General features: G+C 34.1%; 1 protein-coding gene across 1 annotated transcript in view; it reads left to right on the top strand.

Moving 5' to 3' along the window:
* CPA6 (carboxypeptidase A6) overlaps positions 1–21,218 on the top strand; it is a 368,066-nt gene that overhangs the window by 270,762 nt on the left and 76,086 nt on the right. The window contains exons 4-6 of the mRNA XM_074203356.1: positions 8,219–8,333; positions 9,750–9,851; positions 10,489–10,593. Coding sequence (XP_074059457.1) covers positions 8,219–8,333; positions 9,750–9,851; positions 10,489–10,593 — 322 coding nt within the window. The remainder of the gene's footprint in view (positions 1–8,218; positions 8,334–9,749; positions 9,852–10,488; positions 10,594–21,218) is intronic.

Genomic DNA, 21,218 nt, shown 5'->3' on the forward strand with positions numbered 1-21,218 from the left:
TATTAGGGGATCTATCACTAATCCCAAAACACAAAGATGTTCAATTGGAATTTTAGAGAGGAAGAAGAAAAAGAGAAAAAGAGGGATTTAGGAGAGATAGTTCATAATAAGGAAGCTGAGCAGGTATTTAGTCTTTTAAAGGATTCCTGAGTCATCTGCTTATATCAAAGAATATCACAGAAGAAACAAAGATGGTTATCAATTTCAGATCTAGATGTTTCAGATGGCCATTAATTCCTTGAGATTTAGCATTTTTCTTATAAGGAAGATGATTAAAAAAATTTTAAGTGAGCACTTTGTCTTGTTTCTTCTTTTGTCCATGTCACAGCCTACTTAGCATCATACTTATTTGTATGCATTCCTACACTCTCCCAATCTCTAACTATCTTCTTTAATTCAGCATGGGTGAAAACACTCCAAATATTTGTCAAACTTAGTCACTCCTGCACTTATCTAGTGATTAATGTAGGGGTGAATTAAGCTACCAAAATAAACATAAAATGTATTCCAAATAATTATAAAGTTCCGAGAAAGAAATTGAAGATTCTATGAAACACATGGTTCTTTCATTATGACCACCAATTAAAGACAAAGATTTCATTCAAAAGACTGAGAAGAATCACAGAAATAAATATCTAGTTTTTAAAAGTGATATCTAGGGGCAGCTAGGTGGCATAGTGGATAAAGCACTGGCCTTGGAGTCAGGAGTACCCGGGTTCAAATCCGGTCTCAGACACTTACTAATTACCTAGCTGTATGGCCTTGGGCAAGCCACTTAACTCCATTTGCCTTGCAAAAACCTAAAAAAAAAAGTGATATATAAGAGGGGAATTTGAGTTTCTGAATGATAGTATTAAAACTGACTATTTCCATGGATAGAGTAAAAAAACTGTGGACCAAGCCAACATGACCAGTCAGGAAACATTTATTAAGCAATCTTCTCTTCCTAAAAAAAAGAAAAAAAAAAAAAGCAATCTCCTCTTGACCAGAAATTTGACTACAGGGATTCAGAACCAAAATCATTCCACAATTTGTTAAAAAGATATTTGGCTAAAATCTAGCAAAGTTAATCAAAAGTCAGAGAATGGCATCAGAGAGTTGAACTACCGACACAGACTATACTATAGAGAGCAACTATACTGTATGAATAAGAATAACATACAGGAATCCAATAATTTACAGAAAACAAATCTAAAATAGGAACCAGTGATAAAATACATTGCCTCAGGTCTCTATGTTCAAATGCAAGAAATATGTTCATCCTGTCAGGTAAACTTTGCAAAGAAATAGATGATATTCATGGGTATTATTGAAATAAGAGGTGGGAGCTCTGGTTTGAATATTGATCAGGAAGGGTATGCCTTATTTAAAAGAAACTGAGACTTTACTATTCTCAGCAATACAATGATCTATGACAATTCCAAAGAACTCATGATGAAAAATGCTATCCAGCTCCAAAGAAAGAACTGATGGAGTCTGAATACAGATTGAAGCATACTATTTTTTATTTTCTGAATTATTTTCATGATTTTTTCCCTCTGGGTCTATGTCTTCTTTTACAACATGACTAATATGATAACATGCCTTGCATTATTAAAGCATGTATAACCTAAAAAAATTGAAAGCATAGGTATTTTTTAAAAAGAAGACTAAATACTGAATGTTTTATCCATGTGTGGAGCAATATTGTAATTTTTATGCCCTTTACAATCCTAAAATTCCACAATTCTATCATAATACAAGAAAGGGGAATTGGACATGTATCCATCAATGGAAACTGTTTGAAGAGCTAAACAAAATGTACTATTTTGTTCTTTTAAAAAGAAAGCAAATAGATAAGGACAAAAAGATATCATATTATAAAGATAAGCTCAAGTGAGAAAATGCAGACATAAGAGTGCAAAAGCATGATGGAAAATTTGGAAGTGTGGCAGAAGGGAAATAAATGGAGTGATATTGCCATAGAAATATACATCAGACTACTTAGACAAAAAGAAAACATCATAGTTCTGGCATAGAGCTATAATATAATGGTTAGATAATCAAGTGATGGATCTTCCATAGGTGTCATCCAAAATAGGACAGCTAATCTTCAAAAGGTTAAAGGAATGATAAGGAAAATATATACTATCAAAAAGGAGGAAGTAGTTGTTTCAGTAAAATTATGACAACCTTGAGAAATGTGACTGCTCCATCTTATAATTTGTATAGAGAAAAAGGAAAGCAGATATAGGCTATCATATAAACCATACCCAGGAAAGCAGCACAGAGTTCTGTTATGTATGAATATGTAACTTAAATTTCTACAAGGGAAGTTAATCCAGGAAATTTCAGAAGCTTCCAAAAATAAAATGCTGAATGAACAAATAGAAATAATTCTACTAAGAAATAAAAGGAAGAGCTACCTGAAAAGATGAATAGATAGATAGATAGATAGATAGATGATAGATAGATAGTTCATCAAAAATGATTTTTAAAAGATTTCCTGAAAAGATAAGTAAGGATAGTTAACTAACAATATCTTTCCACTATTTGCTTAGTCACGTTACCTTTTTTCTCTGTCTTCTTCCTATTTTTTGACTAATTAATGCACAAGCATTTATTGAACTCCTATATGTTCTAGGCACTAGGGATACAAACACAAATAATTTTTAATTATCTTAAACATAATTACTTTAGGGGCAGCTAGGTGGCATAGTGGATAAAGCACCAGTCCTGGAGTCAAATCTAGTCTCAGACACTTAATAATTACCTAGCTGTTTGGCCTTGGGCAAGCCACTTAACCCCGTTTGCCTTACAAAAAACCTAAAAAAAACAAACAAAAAAACATAATTAATTTATATTCTAAGGGAGGATCAACAAGCACAGATAAAAATATATACATTTAAAATTTATACATGGAAGAGTATGTGTGGGTCTGTGTGTGTGTATGTGTGTTTATAAATATACACATATACACAAAGTAGTCAAAAGACAAGATAGTTTGGGAAGTAGATGAATAGCACTTTGGGGAGAGAATGAGAAAATGATCATGCGTGAGTTGAAATCAGAACTGCCTCATAAAAGAAGAATGATACTCTATGAGTAGATGAATTTAGAAAGAAAAAGACAGATATAGACTCAGAAAGAGACAGAGAAAATATAGAAAAAGAATCTTTAATAATTTTTGACAGGAACCCCCTGGCAGTCTAAGAAAGCCTATGGACCCTTTCTCAAAAGTTTAAAATTTATCATTATCATTATGTTTATCATTTTTTAATATTTAAGTTCCAAATCTCTCCCTCACTCCAGCTTCTGCTCCAATTATTAAGAAGGGAAGCAATATGAAACAAATTATACATATAAAATAATGCAAAAACATTTCTCTATTAGTCATGTAATGAAAAAAGTAAGAAAAATAAAGAAGAAAAAATTATACTTGAATTTGCACTCAGAATTCATTTGTTCTTTCTCTGTCTCTGGAAGTAGTGTTTTCATCATGACTCCTTCATAATTGCCTTGGATAATTGTATTGATCAGAGTACTTAAGTCTTTCACAATTGATCATTATTACAATATTCCTGTTTCTATGTATAATGATCTCCTGGTTCTGCTCACTTCTCTTTGAATCAATTCAAATAAATCTTTACAGATTTTTTGAAAGAATCCTGTTTGTCATTTCCTATAGCACAATAGTATTCCATTACAATCATATACCACAATTGTGCAGTCATTCCTTAAATGATAGATATGCCCTCAATTTCCAAATTTTTTACCACCACAAACTTCTATAAATATTTTTAAACATATGGGTCCTTTACCTATTTATTTGATCTATTTGGGATACAGGCCTACTTGTGATATTGCTGGATCAAAGAGCACTCAGTGTTGTAGCCCTTTAAGCATAGTTCTAAAGGATTCTCAAGTATGGTTGGACCAGTTCACAATTCCCTAACAGTGCATTAGGGTCCCTATTTTTCCACATCATCTCTGGCAGTTGTTATTTTCCTTTTCTGTCGTGTTAACCAATTTGATAAGTGTGAGCTGATACCTCAAAGTTACTTCTTTAATCAATAGTATTTTGGAGCACTTTTATGCATATATATATATATATATATATATATATATATATATATACATATATATATATAGCTTTGATTTCCCTGTGGGACAGCTGGGTAATATAAAGGATAAAGCATCAGCCCTGGAGTCAGGAAGACCTCAGTTCAAATCTGCCCTAATTCCTAACTGTGTGACTTTGAGCAAATCACTTAATTCCACTGCCTTGCAAAAAACAAACAAATAAATAAATAAGTGAATGAATAAATAAATAAATAAACAAACTATATGTTTGTATTCTTTGACCATCTATCAATTGGGGAATGGCTTTTATTTGTATACATTTGACTCAGTTCTGTATAAATTTGAAAAATGAGGTTTTTATTAGAGAAACTTGTAAAATTTTTATGATGTTATTTCATTATCTATGCCAACTTTTAACAAAATGTCATTTTATTGATTATGTCTTAATTAGGTTTATTTTTGCTTTTGCTTTGATTCCTGTCTTTTTTTCATCTTAGCTGAGCAAATAATTCTGTGCTAGACCCTAATTTTAAAACTATATTCCTTGTAACAACATTTTGTTGGATTTTGGTTTCTAATCCATCTGCTATTTCATTTTTTACTGAATTTATCCCATTCACATTAACATTTATGATTACTGTGTATTTTTCTCCATCCTATTTTTTTTCTATTCATGCTCTCTCTTTCTTTCCCCTCTCTTACCCTCTCTCTCTTTTTTACCCTGTCCCTCCTAAAAAGTCTATTTTGCTTCTGAGCACTGTGACCCTACTCTCCTTTTTATCATTCTATCTCTTATTCACTTTCCTCCCTAATTCCCATTAAGTAGGATAGATTCTCAATTATATTATGTGTACTCAATTAAATATTCCCTCTTTAAACCAATTCAGATGATAATGAAGTTCAAGCATTGTTTGGCCATCCCATTTTCCCCTCCACTATAAAACTCTCCCCTGTGAAATAATTCTCTCCATTCCTTCTTTCCTTTCATTATCCAAGTGTTTCCCCTCTTTCTTATCCATTCAATTTTCATCCCAACATAATTGACTTACCTTGTGCCCTCTGTCTATGTAGTTTTTCTAATGATCCTAATAATGATTAACTTCTTAGGAATTACATATATCATCTTCTCATATGGGAATATAAATAGATTGAATCCTTTATAATTTCTCCTTCATGTTTACTTTTTAAACCTCTTCAATTTTGCTTTTGAATATTAAATTTTCTATACACCTAAAGTTTAATACTTGAAAGTCCCATATTTCATTAAATGTCTATTATTCTTGATTGTAATCCTAGCTCTTTTGCCTCCCAGAATATCATATTTTAAGTTCTCTGCATCTTTAATGAGGAAGCTACTAAATCTTGCATGATTAACTGAGGCACCTTGATATTTGAATGGTTTCTTTCTGACTACTTGAAATATTTTTTCTTTACTTGTGAGCTGGAATTTGACTATAATTCTCTTGGGAGTTTTCATTTTGAGGTTTCTTTCAGGAGTTGATCAGTGGATTCTTTCACTTTCTATGTAACTTTCAATTTTATTTTACCCTATATCTAAAATATCAAGAAAATTTTTCTTTATAATTTCTTCAAATGTGATGTCTAGGCTCTTTTTTATCATGGCTTCCATATAGTCTAATGATTCTTAAATTATCTCTCTTTGGAGGTAGATCCAAGATGGTGGAGAAAAGGCAGAGACTTACATGAACTCTCCCAAATTCCACTCCAAATTATATTAAATAATGCCTCAAAATGACATGTGGAAAATTAAAATTAAGTCCCAAGACAACTTAAATGGTCATAAGCTAAAAAGTCTGTCACATTGGGGTAAGAGGGGAGCACAGTACAGCTCCAGCACAGGTCATACCAGGCCTTGGGGCAACTGAATCAGTAATAGTAGCTTCTAGAACTCTTAGCCCACAGACCATCAGGGAGTTAGACAACTAGTAGGAAGAAGATTACAGAGGGAACTCTGCTGGTACTGAGTGGAGGACACTTTTGCATTGCCCATGCTCAGGTCACAGTTCTAGAGTGAAGAGGAACACACCAGACTGTGACCACAGTGGAGCAGGGACTCTGTTCACAATTCCAGGGTGGAAAAAAAATGTTACTGGTCACTCACAGACTACAGCACAAGTCATGAGAGTAGTATATACACCTCTTTTTATGGTATACAACATTAGGAGAAATGAAAACTTACAAATCCCTAAAACAAGCTCTGAAAACAGCTATACAAAAAAAAATCTGAAGTTTGGAACAGTGCCCCCTCCACCCCTGGAGCACAACCCAACTTTAACACAATAGTAAAAGTCAAGAACTAGGCTGTGAAAATTAACAAACAGAAAAGAAAGAGTCTAACCAAAGAAAGTTACTAAGATGGCAGGGAAGATCAAAACATAAATGAATACAAAAAGTCAAAACTGCTGCATTTAAAGCCTTAAAGAAAAATGGAAATAGATCTCAAGCTCAAAAGAAGTTCTAGAAAAGTTAAAAAAAAAAACCTTTAAAATCAAATAATAAAGATAGAGAAAATGGGGGGGGGAAATGATAGATGCAAGAAAATTGTGAAAGGAAAAGTCACCAGCTTGGTAAATGAAGTATGTAAAAAAATACAGAAGAAAATACCACCTTAAAAACCAGAATGGGTCAAATGGTAAAAGAGGCACAAAAATCCACTGAAGCGAAGAATTCCTTAAAAAAGCAGAACTGACCAAAGGAAGAACATAACTTCTTCAAAATTAGATTTTGGACAAGTGAAAACTAATGACTCCATGAAGTATCAATATAGTAAAAAAAATCAAAAGAATGAAAAAAATGAAGAAAAAGTGAAATATCTCTTTAGAAAAGCAAGTAACCTGGAAAATAGATCAAGGAGAGATAATTTAAGAATTATTCCTTATAATAATAAGCATTTATATATCTTTCAGCTTTTTTAAAGTGCTTTAAAAATGCTCTCATTTGATCCTCACAATAATATAGTGAGATAGATATTATTATTATGCCTATTTTATGAAAAGTGAAACTGAGGTTCCTAGAGATTTGGTGACATGCTCAGAATCACAGTTAGTAGATGTCTCTATAAAAATTATATTTTGGATTCCTGATTTCAAGTCCAGACTACTGCTATGTTACTTATATAACCTTGTCCTATTGTACAGTTATTTACATTAAAAGCTATTTTTCTATGACTTGTTAACTACCATATCTCATTTACCCAAGTATATTAGCTTTCTATATCTAAACTACCTTGTATATAGTTCAACTTCCTTATGATACTCTATGATATGTAAACTTCTAAAGTTCATGGACCACTTGTTGGTTTTCATTGTATTTTTCCTATTGTTTGGCACTATATTTTGTATAGTCAGAACTTAATGGATTTGTTTTAAATGGATGAATGAATAAATAAAAGAGTAAAGCCTTGACTTTAAGTAATCTTTCTTCACTTGTCCCATTCTATAACTAACAAGATCATTAACTCATAGACAAAGAAATCACTATATTTCATGTTATACATGCCCCAATACTCCAAGCTCTGAATTTACATTAATAAAATTCAATATTCAGACTGCTTCCAAAATCATTCCTCTCTTTAACTTGTTCTGCCCTGATCCAGAGTTGCCTCTGGGAAATATCAGAATGTAACTGAAATTAACTGTGTTTAGGCTTCCACGGATGTAGGAAAAGAAATCCCAAAATCCCACACAATCACTCAAGTTAACAACACATATATTAGGCACCAAATACTCTATATACCACTCCTTGAAAATGCAAAAAAATATAAAGAATTCACAACCCATAAACAATCAATTGTTCCTTTCTAGTGAATTCCACCTTTCCCCAGAGTCTTCAAGTCCTTGAGATTAAACCTAAACTGTCATTATACTATTAAAAAAAGATAAAAATGAAATAGAATTAAATAGATCAACTAAACTATAGAGCAAATAAAATGGGATTTGTGTATTTTAAAATAATTGTACTATTTATTTGGTAGTTTCTATTCCATTGAACTAGAAATCCTTTCAAATATTTTAAAAAAGAAGCTTATTCAGGTCACATTACCTCTGTTCTATATCTCTTTACAAATTTTTAATTTCTATTGAATATAGAAATTATATAATTTATTCTTTATCAACAATTATTTTTTCTAATCCAGGGTCCTAATAGCAGATCTCCAGAAAGCTTTGGAAAAAGGAAACAGCTTGAAGGTCCAGCGGAATCGTAGATCACTTCCAGGATACAGTTATGAAGTTTATCACTCTTTAGAAGAAGTAAGCAAATAAAATAGGTTTTTGTTTTATTTATGTACTGCATTTCATCAAATATATATGTACACATATTCACTGCAACTTTAACTCCAACAGAGACATAATATACCATGGAAATTATTTATAATAATCATAAATAAATATTGGGGCAACTAGTTGTATTTTTGTCTAGAATATTGTGCTATGAATCAGGAAGACTCATCTTCTGGTATTCAAATCTGACCTCAGGCACTTACTAGTTATGTGAACATGGGCAAATCATTTCACCCTGTCTAATTCAGTTTTCTCATCTCTAAACTTTTTTTTACAAGCCAATGGGGTTTAGTGACTTGCCCAGGGTCACAAAGCTAGGTAATTATTAAGTTTCTGAGATCAGATTTGAACTCAGGTCCTCCTGACTCCAGGGTCTGTGTTCTATCCACTGAATCACCTAGCTGCCCAGTTTTCTCATCTCTAAAATGAAGTAGAGAAGGAAATGATAAACTACTTGTATAAAATTCCATAAAGGGTCATGAAGAGTCAGACAGAATTGAAAAGGACTGAACAAAGTAGATAAATAAAAGTGTAAAGTGTAATTCTTAGTCCATAAATTTTATTTAATGCAGTTACCCTAAACACATGTAAAATAAAGAAAGGAACTCAAAGTCCTCCTGGTCCAATTTACCACTTAACAAAAATTTGCTCTGCAACATTCTAACCTTTAGCACTTCCAAAATTTCTCTCACAGGACTATTCTAGCATTCATTGTTCATTGATGATTCATCTTCTGTTACCTGTCCTTGTTTCTATCTTCTACATATCTTTGTTGATTCATGTTAGACTCAAGTCAATTCCTGTTTTTATTCTTCATCAAAATTTCATCTTTTCATACCTTCAGAATTTCATTTGTGAGAGATTCCCATCCCTCCAGGACTAACTTCCCTATAAAATTTTAATCCCATGAGATCATTCCTGCCCTTCTTCTGAAGAAAAAATGATGATAATATTCAAATCTTTTGGACCTATATTTTCCTGAAGTTGATTTCTGCTTTTTCCCTTTTTGCAGAGAATAGAAAAATAACACAAATTTCTACCATCAAAAGAAGTCCATTGCAACTTGGTTAATTTTTCCTGTATGGTAAAACTGTCATTAATACATCAATGATCTAAAGTATTAGTGTGTCAGACAGAAGGGATACTTTAAAAACCTGACCTAGAGAGACTTCATACTATTAAAAATAAAAAGACAGAAAATAAGATGGGATCAGATAGGTTACCTGATATACATAGTACACAAAATGAGATTTTCTTTGTATTATATGTTCCATTGTGATAGTTCTTGCTGGCATTCTCTTTGTCTTTTTTTAGGTTCTCCCTTTTTTTTTTAACTCTAATTGTAATTGACTGACAGAAGTTTTTTTTTACTTTTGTGATTTTTAGATTCAAAATTGGATGCATCATTTGAATAAAACTCACCCAGATGTCATTCATATGTTTTCTATTGGAAAATCATATGAGGGAAGATCTCTTTTTATATTAAAGGTAAATAATTGCTCTACTCAATGGAATGCTTAATGACTATTTTTCAGATTAAAATACTTATCAAAACATTAATATTTTCCACTTTGTCATAGTTCTGCTTGTTGAGGTAGGGTTAATGAGAAGGAGAACCCTATATTGCTCTCACATATTCTCAAGTCAACTTTAACTGTTTAATCTGGGAAAAAATATTTATCATTAGCCTATTGAATTATAACTTATTTTTCCCCAAATGAAAATTCTAGAAAAATCTTTCCACTCTATTCAGCTGATGTGTTTGGAAAATTAATGGTCTAAAAATTCTGCATTTTTCATTGCTTAAGATGAACTTTTGAAGAGCTAGGCATTGCTAGGACCTCCTCTAAAATATAATGCCAGGGACTAGATATTAGTGTGTGACCATGATAAAATACTTTGAGAAAGAGACAACAAATTTGAGGAATATTTTTGGTTTTCTGATTTGTAAACTTCATGGTATATTTTCCTCTTCTTCATAAAGTAGGCTAGACTTCCTGGACAAATAGCAAATTCATTCATCTTTTTGGTTTGTTATTCAATGAAATAAAGGTAGACTGAAGAACAATTCTAAAATCTTGCTGTTAGTCATTGAATCAAAAAAAGCCTGATACCTTTGTTTCAGTTGGGCAGAAGATCTCGGGCTTACAAAAGAGCTGTCTGGATAGACTGTGGTATTCATGCAAGAGAATGGATTGGTCCAGCCTTCTGTCAGTGGTTTGTAAAAGAAGTAAGTTGAAACCCTTTTTACAATCCTTCGGTTTCAGGGTTCATATTCTATCAGTACTTCTGTGGATATTTATTCTTTCCAGGAGCAACAAATGCAGAGCATTAGAGTCAGTGGCTGTCAACTGAATAATATAAAACTAAAATTGTTGAAATACTTAATATGCTTCAATTTCTAAATGAATTACAGGAAACTGTCCATACGTTCTACTCAGTTTGGAAGTCATGATTGCCTTCATCTTCTCAAAATGACTTTGCATTTGCAATATTTATTAATATAGTAATAGAAGAACTTTTGTGCTTTATAGTATCACTATTATTTACACATTTGCAAAAAATGGGGCCTTTAAAAGACAGTAATGAATTATGTTTTTTTCTATAACACTCTGTATTAGGCCAAATTAATGACCTTTTCACTCAGTGCCGCTCAGTGAGTTAAGGCAGTTACTTATACACTAAATCTCAGAATTGCCACTCCCTAGTTGTTTTATTCAACATACATTGAGCACCACTGAGTGACATACATCCATTCAGTACAGAGCACTGTATTAGTTGCTACTTGGATACACAAAATCGTAAAATTAAATTAATGTCCCTGTGATCAAGGAGTTCACCACAAAATGGGAAATAAGGATGTGAAAATTCATATAAAGTACATACAGAACAAGGGATACATTGAAGAAATGACCAGGAAAAGGAAAACAGACTAAAAAGTAGTTTTTTAAGCATGATGTGGATCAGGTATCAGGAGACCTGGGTTTGAATTCTACAATCAGTATTTATTTATTTTATGGCCATAAGCAATTGATTTAACTTTTTTGAGCTTTAGTTGGCTCATCTGTAAAACAATATATGCATTAACTACATCATTTATTCATTCATCCCACAAACATTGATTAAATACTTATTATATTCTAGGTACTGTATTTTAGATCTAGGAATACAGAACAGTACTCACAGTCAAGGCATTTAAACAATTACCACAAAATAGAAGCAAGTAAACTCAAACTATATGCCAATTAAATACAAAATAATTTTCAGGTTGAAGAAAACTGGCAACTGTAGTACTAAAACAGTGCAAGTGACTAAGTAGATGCTTAATAAATGTTTTTTTGATTGAGTGATTAGTTGATTAATTGATTGGGATAGGTCAAGAAAAGTACTAGGTGGTAAAGTGGAAAGAGCACTGAGTATGGAATCCCATCTTGAAATTCCTCTTCCTGAGTTCAAATCTGGTCTCAGATACTTGTTGGTTGTGACTCTGGGCCAGTCATTTAACCCTATTTAACTCAAAATTTTAAAAAAGAATGCTATACATAGGTAGGTGACATCTGGAAAATGAGCTGGAAAAAGAAATGATAAACCATCCCAGATTCTTTGCCAAGAAAACCCCAAATGGGGTCATGAAGAGTCAGACACAACTGAACAAGAAGAAATGACATTTATGTTAAGGACTATATTCAAGAAAGTGCCCTGAAAACTTTGCAACACTATACAAATATGAATTAATATTCTATGAGTGTGGACTCATCTTGGAGATGAGTCTTGAAGTGAGTTTCAAAGATGGAAAGAAATAAAGTTTGAAGTGTGACAAGGAGAGGGGTTTCTAGACTGGGGAGTGGCATATATTTTGACTTAGCAATAAAAGTAGTTGAATTTTATTCCTTGAAAATTAATATTAGAATGGGGTATTTCCATTCTTTTTTCCTATCATGAAATGAGTTAGGGGAAATTAAAGGAAAGAATCATCTTTATGTAAGGAACAATCCTTCTTGCTTTTCTTATGCCATTCAGTAGTATTCACTGAGCAGCTTAATGTACCATCATTCTATATCATTCATTGAATTTGTTGATGTGTCAGAGATGGGTCAAGGCACCTCCACAGGGACTAAGTTTACTTGAGAGTAGTACAATGTTCATGAAGCACTACATATACACATACACACTCTGACTTATACTACTCAACTTCTGCCATAATAACTTGCTTCCTTCCCAATCCCCCAATCCCTATTGCAAAAAAATAGAATAATGACATATAGCTTTTCCATCAAGGCTATAAGAATGTGGCAATCATGCAGCAGGGAACTTTAAAGCAAAAGGACACATTAGGTACTCTTTCCCACCCCCCTCCCTAGCAGTGTCTAGAAAAGCACTGTTATCATATCCAGGACTTACTCTCTGGCTACCACATATTGCCCAAATCGATATCCATAATTGGAGCAGCTAGGTGGCTCAGTGAATGGAATGCTGGGTCTAGAGTCAGAAAGATTCCTCTTCCTGAGTTCAAATCTGGCCTCATTCACTTACTAGCTATTTGACTCTGAGCAAGTTGCTTAAAGTTTGCCTCAATTTCCTCATCTGTAAAATAAGTTGGAGAAGGAAATGGCAAACCACTTCAGTATTTTTGCCAAGAAAACCCAAAAAGGAATCATAAAGATCCAGACACAACTGAAAAATGACTAAATAATATATAATATATAATAAATAATAATAACTATTGTAGGAACATGAAGAAAACAAACAAGATACAAGTTGGTGTAGTTAAAAATGTATTGGTCTTAGAGACAAGAGACTTGCGTTTAAGTCCCCCTTGTCATTTACTAGCCAATCTAGGAATCTCTGTTGTTTTCCTCTATGAAATAAGGAAAAGTAATACTATTAACCGCATAGGTTTGCTGTAAAGATAAACTATGATAAAGTATTAAATGCTTTAGAGGGCAGCTAGGTGGTACAGTAGATAGAGCACTGGTCCTGGAGTCAGAAGGACCTGAATTCAAATTTGACCTCAGACATTTAATAATTGCCTAGCTGTGTGACCTTCGGCAAGTTACTTAACCCCATTGCCTTAAATAACTTTTTAAAAAAGTATTAAGTGGGGGCGGCTAGGTGGTGTAGTGGATAAAGCACTGGCTCTGGAGTCAGGAGTACCTGGGTTCAAATCCGGTCTCAGACACTTAATAATTACCTAGCTATGTGGCCCTAGGCAAGCCACTTAACCCTGTTTGCCTTGTAAAAAAAAAAAAAACCCTAAAAAAAAAGTATTAAGTGGGGGTAGCTAGGTGGCACAGTGGTTAGGAGTCAGGAGTACCTGAGTTCAAATCCGACCTCAGACACTTAATAATTACCTAGCTTTGTGGCCTTGGGCAAGCCACTTAACCCCACTGCCTTGCAATAACTAAAAAAAAAAAAAGTATTAAGTGCTTTATAATCACTTAACAATTCATTTCATTCAGTAAAAGCAGTCTTGTCTCATTTTATTCCTTTATGATCCTTCACAGAGTCTTACTTTTACAAATTGAAGGTTTGTATCTAATCTATCCTCACTGTTTTTCCAACATGTGCTTACATCATGTCTCTGTCACATTTTGGTAATTTTCACAATATTTCACAATATATTTCAATATATTTATTCTGTAGATCTGTAATTGTTTTGAGACACGAAGAACCACACTCACATAAGATAGAAAACTTACTATATGTTTTATATATTCTAACTGCTCTACCCATCTGTCATTTCTTTCTCTTTCCCTCTCCTCTGTCTTCCCTATCTCCCAAGAAACAAAAATATTGAAATTATACCAATTAAGACCCTACAATGGCCTCTAAGTGAAAAGATAAAAGAGTTCTAGTGAAAGAGTCAATCTATGTGACAAGCTTCACTGTTTCATTGTTGTCTTAGTTTAAGAAATTACCATAACCACCACAACAACCACTCTGATCAGTCAACATCCACTAACATTAAGGCAAAGACAAAAAAAAAAATACTACTCATAGAAAGCTCAGGTGGTTAGCATGTTTCAACAATAAAATATTTTAACTAATGTATATATATTTTATATGTAATATTATTACACATTTAATATACTGTATTATATGGTTATTGGTCATCATTAATTCTTGAAGAAGACCAACGACATCACAAGGATGATGTCTTGACTTACACATGAATTGGATTTAAGGGAGACAGAATGGTGCAAAGTTGACCTTCAGAGTTACTGGAGTTCAGGAGAAAAAGAAAAGTTAAGATGACTGGCAGTGATCCAGTGGGTGACCTTGACTTTTCTAAATTAAGAACTTTCTCAGGTCTGTTTGTCTGAAGTAACCTCCATTCAGTGACTAAGGGCTAGGTAAACATAACTTTTATATGCACTGAGAAAACTAAAAAATTCATGTGAGTCATTTCATTGTAATATTCAGACCTGAAACTAAACCCACAATATCTCTGAGGTATGCCTGTTTTTATAAGTACTCACTATCTATCTGAGAAACATGCTAAGAGACCAGTTCCTCCTTTCAAGGAGCTCATGATCTAATGGGAGAGACAATATGCAAACAACTATATAAACAAGAGATCATCAACTGAATTAAAGCATTAAAATTAAGGAGAAAGATTTCCCTATAGAAGGTGGTATTTAGGGGATCTTGAAGGAAACCAAGAGGTTGAGATGAGGAGGGAGAGAATTCCAAGGATGAGGGACAGTCAGTAAAAATGCCTAGAGTTGGAAATTGTAATACTTTATATGAGAAACCCAAGACCAACTTCACTAAATCCCAATGTACATGGTAGGCTATAAAGTGCAAAAGACTGGAATGGGGAATGGGGTTTGTAAGTTGTGAAGGGTTTTGAATGCCAAACAGAGGATTTTATATTTGGTCCTAAAAGGAATAGGGAAGTGCTATAGTTTATTGAAGGTAGAGGATATCACATTCAGACCTGCACTGTATAATGACTTTGGCAGCTGAATGGAGGATGACCTGGAATGGAGAGAGACTTGTTGCAGGGAAACCAAGCATCAGGCAACTGCAATAGTCCATTCATCAAGTGATGAGAGCCTATACATTTTAAATACACTTCTCATGAATTAACCACTAGGAGATTCAAGAGCAAAACAAAACAGTCCCTGCCCTTATGGAGTTTCTGGTGGTCAGCTATCATCATACATTATGCAGTCTCTCAAGCTTTCCCTGGATACACACACACACACAGCATGTCTGTATAAGCAATACAGCATCATAAACAGTGCTAAAATGAGGCCATCTGTGTCCCTCTGGAACAAGTACCTTGGCTGTGTGTGATTCTAACACTCTCAAACTGAATGCCAGACCTGGCCTAGTTATGCAGCAGCATCATTTCTACTTCCCTCTGTATCCCCCATTCGGACTTCTCCTGCCAGGAAGAACATCCCTACCAGAACAGATCCTGCCTCCTCACCTCCCCCCCCCCTTCTTCTGTCAGCATTCTTACATTCCCATGGCTTGGAGAGGCAGGACCATTGTCCTAGGAAAAGCCTGGACCAGGGTTAGGAAATCTGACTTTGCTACTAAATGTATTAATTTAAATCAATCATTTTCTCTTTAGGTCTCAATTTATTCATCTGCAGAATAAAAAGTTTGAGCTAGCTTATCTCTAGGGTCTTTCCCAGCTCTAACATTCTGAATTATTATTTTATTATATAGTAATTACATAATTTTATTATATAATAATTTTTATATAGAATTACTAATTGTTATATAGTGATTATCTGAGCCTCCACTTGCATTTCTGTTTCTCCCATGACCTTGGTCAAAATATTAACTCTCTCTAGGCTTATGTTTCCTTATCTGTAAAATGAAGAGCAGCTAAGTGATATGATGGATAGAGTGCCTGACCTGCAGTCAGGTAGACTCATCTTCATGAGTTCAAATCTGGCCTCAGAAACTTACTAGCAGTGCAATCCTGAGTAAGTCACTTAAATCTGTTTGCCTCGGTTCCCTCATTTGCAAAATGAGCTGGAGAAGGAAGTAACAAACCACTCCTGTGTCTTTGCCACAAACACCCCAAAAGGGGGTCAAAAAGTCAGACATAACTGAACAAAAACAAAAAATGAGGAGATTGTATTTAAGTATCTCTGATGCACCTGCTAGCTAATTTTATGTATCTGAGTGCCCCAGTGAAGGAATAGAAAACAGGAAAAATCAACATTTAGTATTTCTGAGTAGGTCACCAGGCTGGAAAGCTTATTTTCTTTTTTTTCACTTAAATAGGATTCATGTTTCAAACAAAGAATTAACAACTGCTAAATGGAGAACCCTGAAAATCAGACCATCAGAAATGTAAATTTTATCATTTTTTTTTTGTTGCTTCATCTCTCAAACTGGCAGTCATCTAATTGTGTCAGAAAACACTCACTTCATTTTTCATGCTTTTTCCCTGATTTCTATACTTGCCATCTTTCTCTCTATTTCCTAACACTTGGAGCTCATTAAATTCTATTTCAGTCATGGTTAGGAACTCCCGCAAGCAAAGAAAATTAAAATTAATTTGATGGATCAGGATTGGAAAATCTTTCTCTTGTAAATGATTGCTTATTACAAAAAGTTGCAGAACTATTGCTAACATTGTGCCATTATCCCTGATGCTTTGTGATATTTTCTTTGGCTTTAGCAAAGTCAGTATTGAAATCACCAGATGCTGCATTCTCTCTGGAACTAGAAAGGAATTTGAAGGAATGTTGACCATTGGCAATAAAGTTTCCCAACAACATAATAGACCCAGATAGATGTTACTAACTATGCCTCACTTCAGTAGAAGAGAAAGACAACTGGAGAATATGAACAAATAAGAGCAAAAGAAGTAGTGAAAATACAAAGAAAGTCACAGTCCTGAAGAAGTTGAAGGAGATAAAGGCTATTAATCCAAAAGAGTTTTTAAAGGAACCAAAAACCCAAAGAACATCAAGAAAGAAGTAGATTTGAGATAGTGATAATTAGTTATATTACAAAAAATTTTTAAATATGACATTGAATATTAAAAAATGCCTTGATTTTCCCATTCCTGAAAGATTTCTATACCATCTTCCAACAGGTATTTATTATTGTTGTTCCTACTATGCAATCAACAAGGAACTTTATAGGGGGGATGAAAACAAAGTAAAAAATCTTGTCTCTTCCCCCCAAAGAACCTACAATCTAGGTGTAAAAATAAGAGAATGTATCAAAGAAATGGTGAAATTATACAGTATTGGGTAGAAGTGATATAAAAATTATAGATAGAGGAATCAATGAGAGTCAGAGAACAGAAAGCTTTATGGAAGAGATGAAATTTAAAAGTGGACCTTAGGGACAGCTAGGTGGCACAGTGGATAAAGCACCAGCCCTGGATCAGGGGGACCTGAGTTCAAATCCTGTCTCAGACAATTAATAATTACCTAGCTGTATGACCTTGGACAAATCACTTAATATCACTGCTTTACCAAAAAAAAGTGGACCTTAGAGGAAAGGTGGATTTAAATGTACAATCGAAAGAGTAATGATAGTGTCAGAGGCATAGAGCTAAGATTGAACTCCATGTCTGGGAAAGTGAAATGATAAACCATTTTAGACTATAGAGATAGGCCATGCAAATAGAAGATGGGACCAGCCCTGCTTTACTCTTTGAATACTAAATAATAAAAAGAAGTATTAATTTATTATGCAAAAGAAAATTGGAAGCCATTAAACCAGCAAATGGCATGATGAAAGTCATGTTTTAGTGTAATAGAGAATACTGTCCAATAAGCCCAGTCATTCTGAGCCTATGTAGAATACTACTGATATAATTCCTCAGACAACAGAAACTAGGGAGCCTGTTTCCAGAAGAGTCATGACAACTTGTAATGTAAGTGCTTAGGACAGACTTTGGAACATCCATAGACTTTAGCCCTGGACCAAGGCTAAGAGATGTGGGTTCTAGTCCTAATTGCCTGTTAAATAGCAACCTCTTTGATTAGCTGGAGTTGTAGAATCAGAACTGGCACCCTCAGGAAGACATTAGTTAATCTTTGATTCTCTCTTGGTTGAGATTTCTCATTCTTGTTTTGACCTTTTTTTTTGACTGACTTCTGCCTGAAAATTAGAATCTGATGAAAGGCAATGATGAGTGGAGAGAAGCCTTGGACCTTCTTCCAATGAATACAAGTCTCAGTTCTTTTCTTGCCAAAACAACTATTCTTTCATTTCAGGGAAAGATGTTGAAGCTTACAACCTTGGGAGTTTCAAAGAGTCAGGAATATGTGCCATCTTGGAATCCAGGAATCTAGAAGTCTGAGATTCTAGGACTTTAGAAGTCTAGGAGTCTGGGAACTGAGGCAATAATGGGTTTTATAAACAACCTAAGATAACAAGATGATGTAGTGGATAGAGCACTGACCTTGAAATCAGTCCAGTCTCAGACACTTGACACGTATTAGCTGTGTGACCTTGGGTAAGTCACTTAACCCTGATTGCCTCACATCTAGGGCCATTTCCAGATGTTCTAATTCATATCTGCCATTGGACCCAAATGGTTCTGGATGAGAAAGTGAGGCTGGTAAAGAGGCACTTCCTCACTCAAATCTATTTATTTATTTGTCATGGCATCACCTCCTTATATGGTGGTCTTCTTCAAGAACAAAGGACAGGAGCAGTTAGGTGGAACAGTGGATAGAGCACTGGCCCTGGTGTCAGGAGGACCTGACTTCAAATACTATCTCAAACATAATAATTACCTAGCTGTGTGAGCACACATTAACCCCATTACCATGCCAAAAAAAAGAAAAAAGAAAGAAAGAAAAGAAAAGAAAGAACAAAGGACAAACATCATCAGTACCTGTGATAAGGATTCATTTAGCAGGTATTAAATTTGAGTCCATTCTCCCCAGGGACTGAGGTAGGCAACTTCAATCAATGAAAAAAGTGCTATTCAACACATGGTTAGTAGACTTGGTATAGTTACAAAATTTCTATAGATACTCCAAAGTCTCCTCAACATACTTCCATTACAAATCATGAAAATTTTCTCAAAATTAGCTCTCCCTTCTCCAGAGTGTATTAGTGTCACTGCATGCATACACATAAATTGGTAAAAACCATTATATTAGAAAGATGAGTCATGCAGTCTTATGTGGGATTGAGTAGAGCCTAGAATTAGGACATCCAATTCTAGGAAGCTCTCATAATAATCAAAATATAAGGACATACAAATTAATCCATAAAAGAGCACTGGAAATGGAAAAAATAAAATTGATTTACATTTCAAAGGAAAAATAAATCAATCATCAAATACTGATTGAGCCCCTACATGCATATAAGGAAGCACTATACTAAGCAATAAAAAGTAAATAAAGATAAAACATTATCTATCATTGAGAAATTTACAGTCTGGTTGGAAAGAAAGATGAGTATAAAGGTCGTCTAATCTAACAAGCATTTTGTAGGTACCCAAGATTTTGATTTTGTTCTCTCTCTCTCTCTCTCTCTCTCTCTCTCTCTCTCTCTCTCTCTCTCTCTCTCTCGTCATGAATTTATTCAATACATCTATCAAGATGACTCCAAGATCTATAGATCCAGTCCAGTCTTGCTCCCAAGTTTCAATCCTGAATCATCAATTGACTATTAGACATTTCAAATTTATTTCCCAGAGATATCTGAGACCCAACATTTCTAAAACTGAATTAATTTTTCTCCTAAATTTTCCCCTCTTCCAAACTTAGCTATTTTTGTCTAAACCACTGCCAATGTCTCAGGTTCATAATGGCATCATTTCCTGGATTCTTCGATCTCCTTCATGCCACATATCCAATCAGTTGTCAAATTTTCCCTTTCTATGTTCACATCTTTCATATCTAATCCCTTCTGTCTAATCAGAGTTACTTAGTTCGTCTTAGTTCCCCTTTCACCTAGATTACTTCAACATCCTCCTTACTGTTTTCCTCAGGTCTCTCACCACTAATATACTTTTCCTCAACTACAGATCTGATCATACATCTCCCCAATTCCATTGGCTTCCTATTGCTATAAGATTAAATATGAACTGCTTTCTTTAGCTTTTAAATCTCCACATAAGCTGGTCTCCCCCATACATTTTTAGACTCAATGGACATTACATCCCTTTCTGCAGTCTTTGATTCAGCCCAATCTGCCTTCTCTGCTCCTCATTCATAACACTCTCTCTCTGTCATCTGGATGTCTTTACACTGCCTTCATACTTCGAATGCACTCTCTTCTTACCTCTGTCTCATAGGCCTCTTTAAGGGGAAGTTTAGATTACCATCCTCTTCATCTTCTTCTTCATTAGCATCTTCTCTCCAGCTACAAGTTCCCTCCATCCCAGAATACCTTGTATTTAGATATTTTATATATTAGTATTAACTTTTTTATGTATGCTATATGTGTATAGGAATCTAGGTGGTGCAGAGGATTGAGCACCAGATCTGGAATTAGGAATATCTGAGTTCAAATACAACCTCAGACATGAGCTGCATAATACTGAGCAATTCACTTAACCCCTATTTGCCTCAGTTCCTTATCTATAAAATGGAGACATACTGAAGAAGGAAATGGCAAACCACTCCAGTATCTTTGCCAAGAAAATTCCATGATAAAGTTCATAGGGTCCTAGTCATGACTGAACTACTGAAAAACAGATATGTTCACACATATATATTTGTCAAGTTCCCTGCTTAAATGTAAGAGTTCATTTTGATCTGTAATTATTTTCCTAGTTCTTAGCATGTTATTTGATACATGACAGATATTTGAGAAATACTTTCTCATTGATTGATTGACAAATGGCAAGGTATGATACTAAGCACTGGAGTTACAAAGGTAAAACAAAAATCAGTCTCTGCCCTC

Source organism: Macrotis lagotis, chromosome X (assembly GCF_037893015.1).
Source record: "Macrotis lagotis isolate mMagLag1 chromosome X, bilby.v1.9.chrom.fasta, whole genome shotgun sequence".
NCBI lineage: Eukaryota > Metazoa > Chordata > Mammalia > Peramelemorphia > Peramelidae > Macrotis > Macrotis lagotis.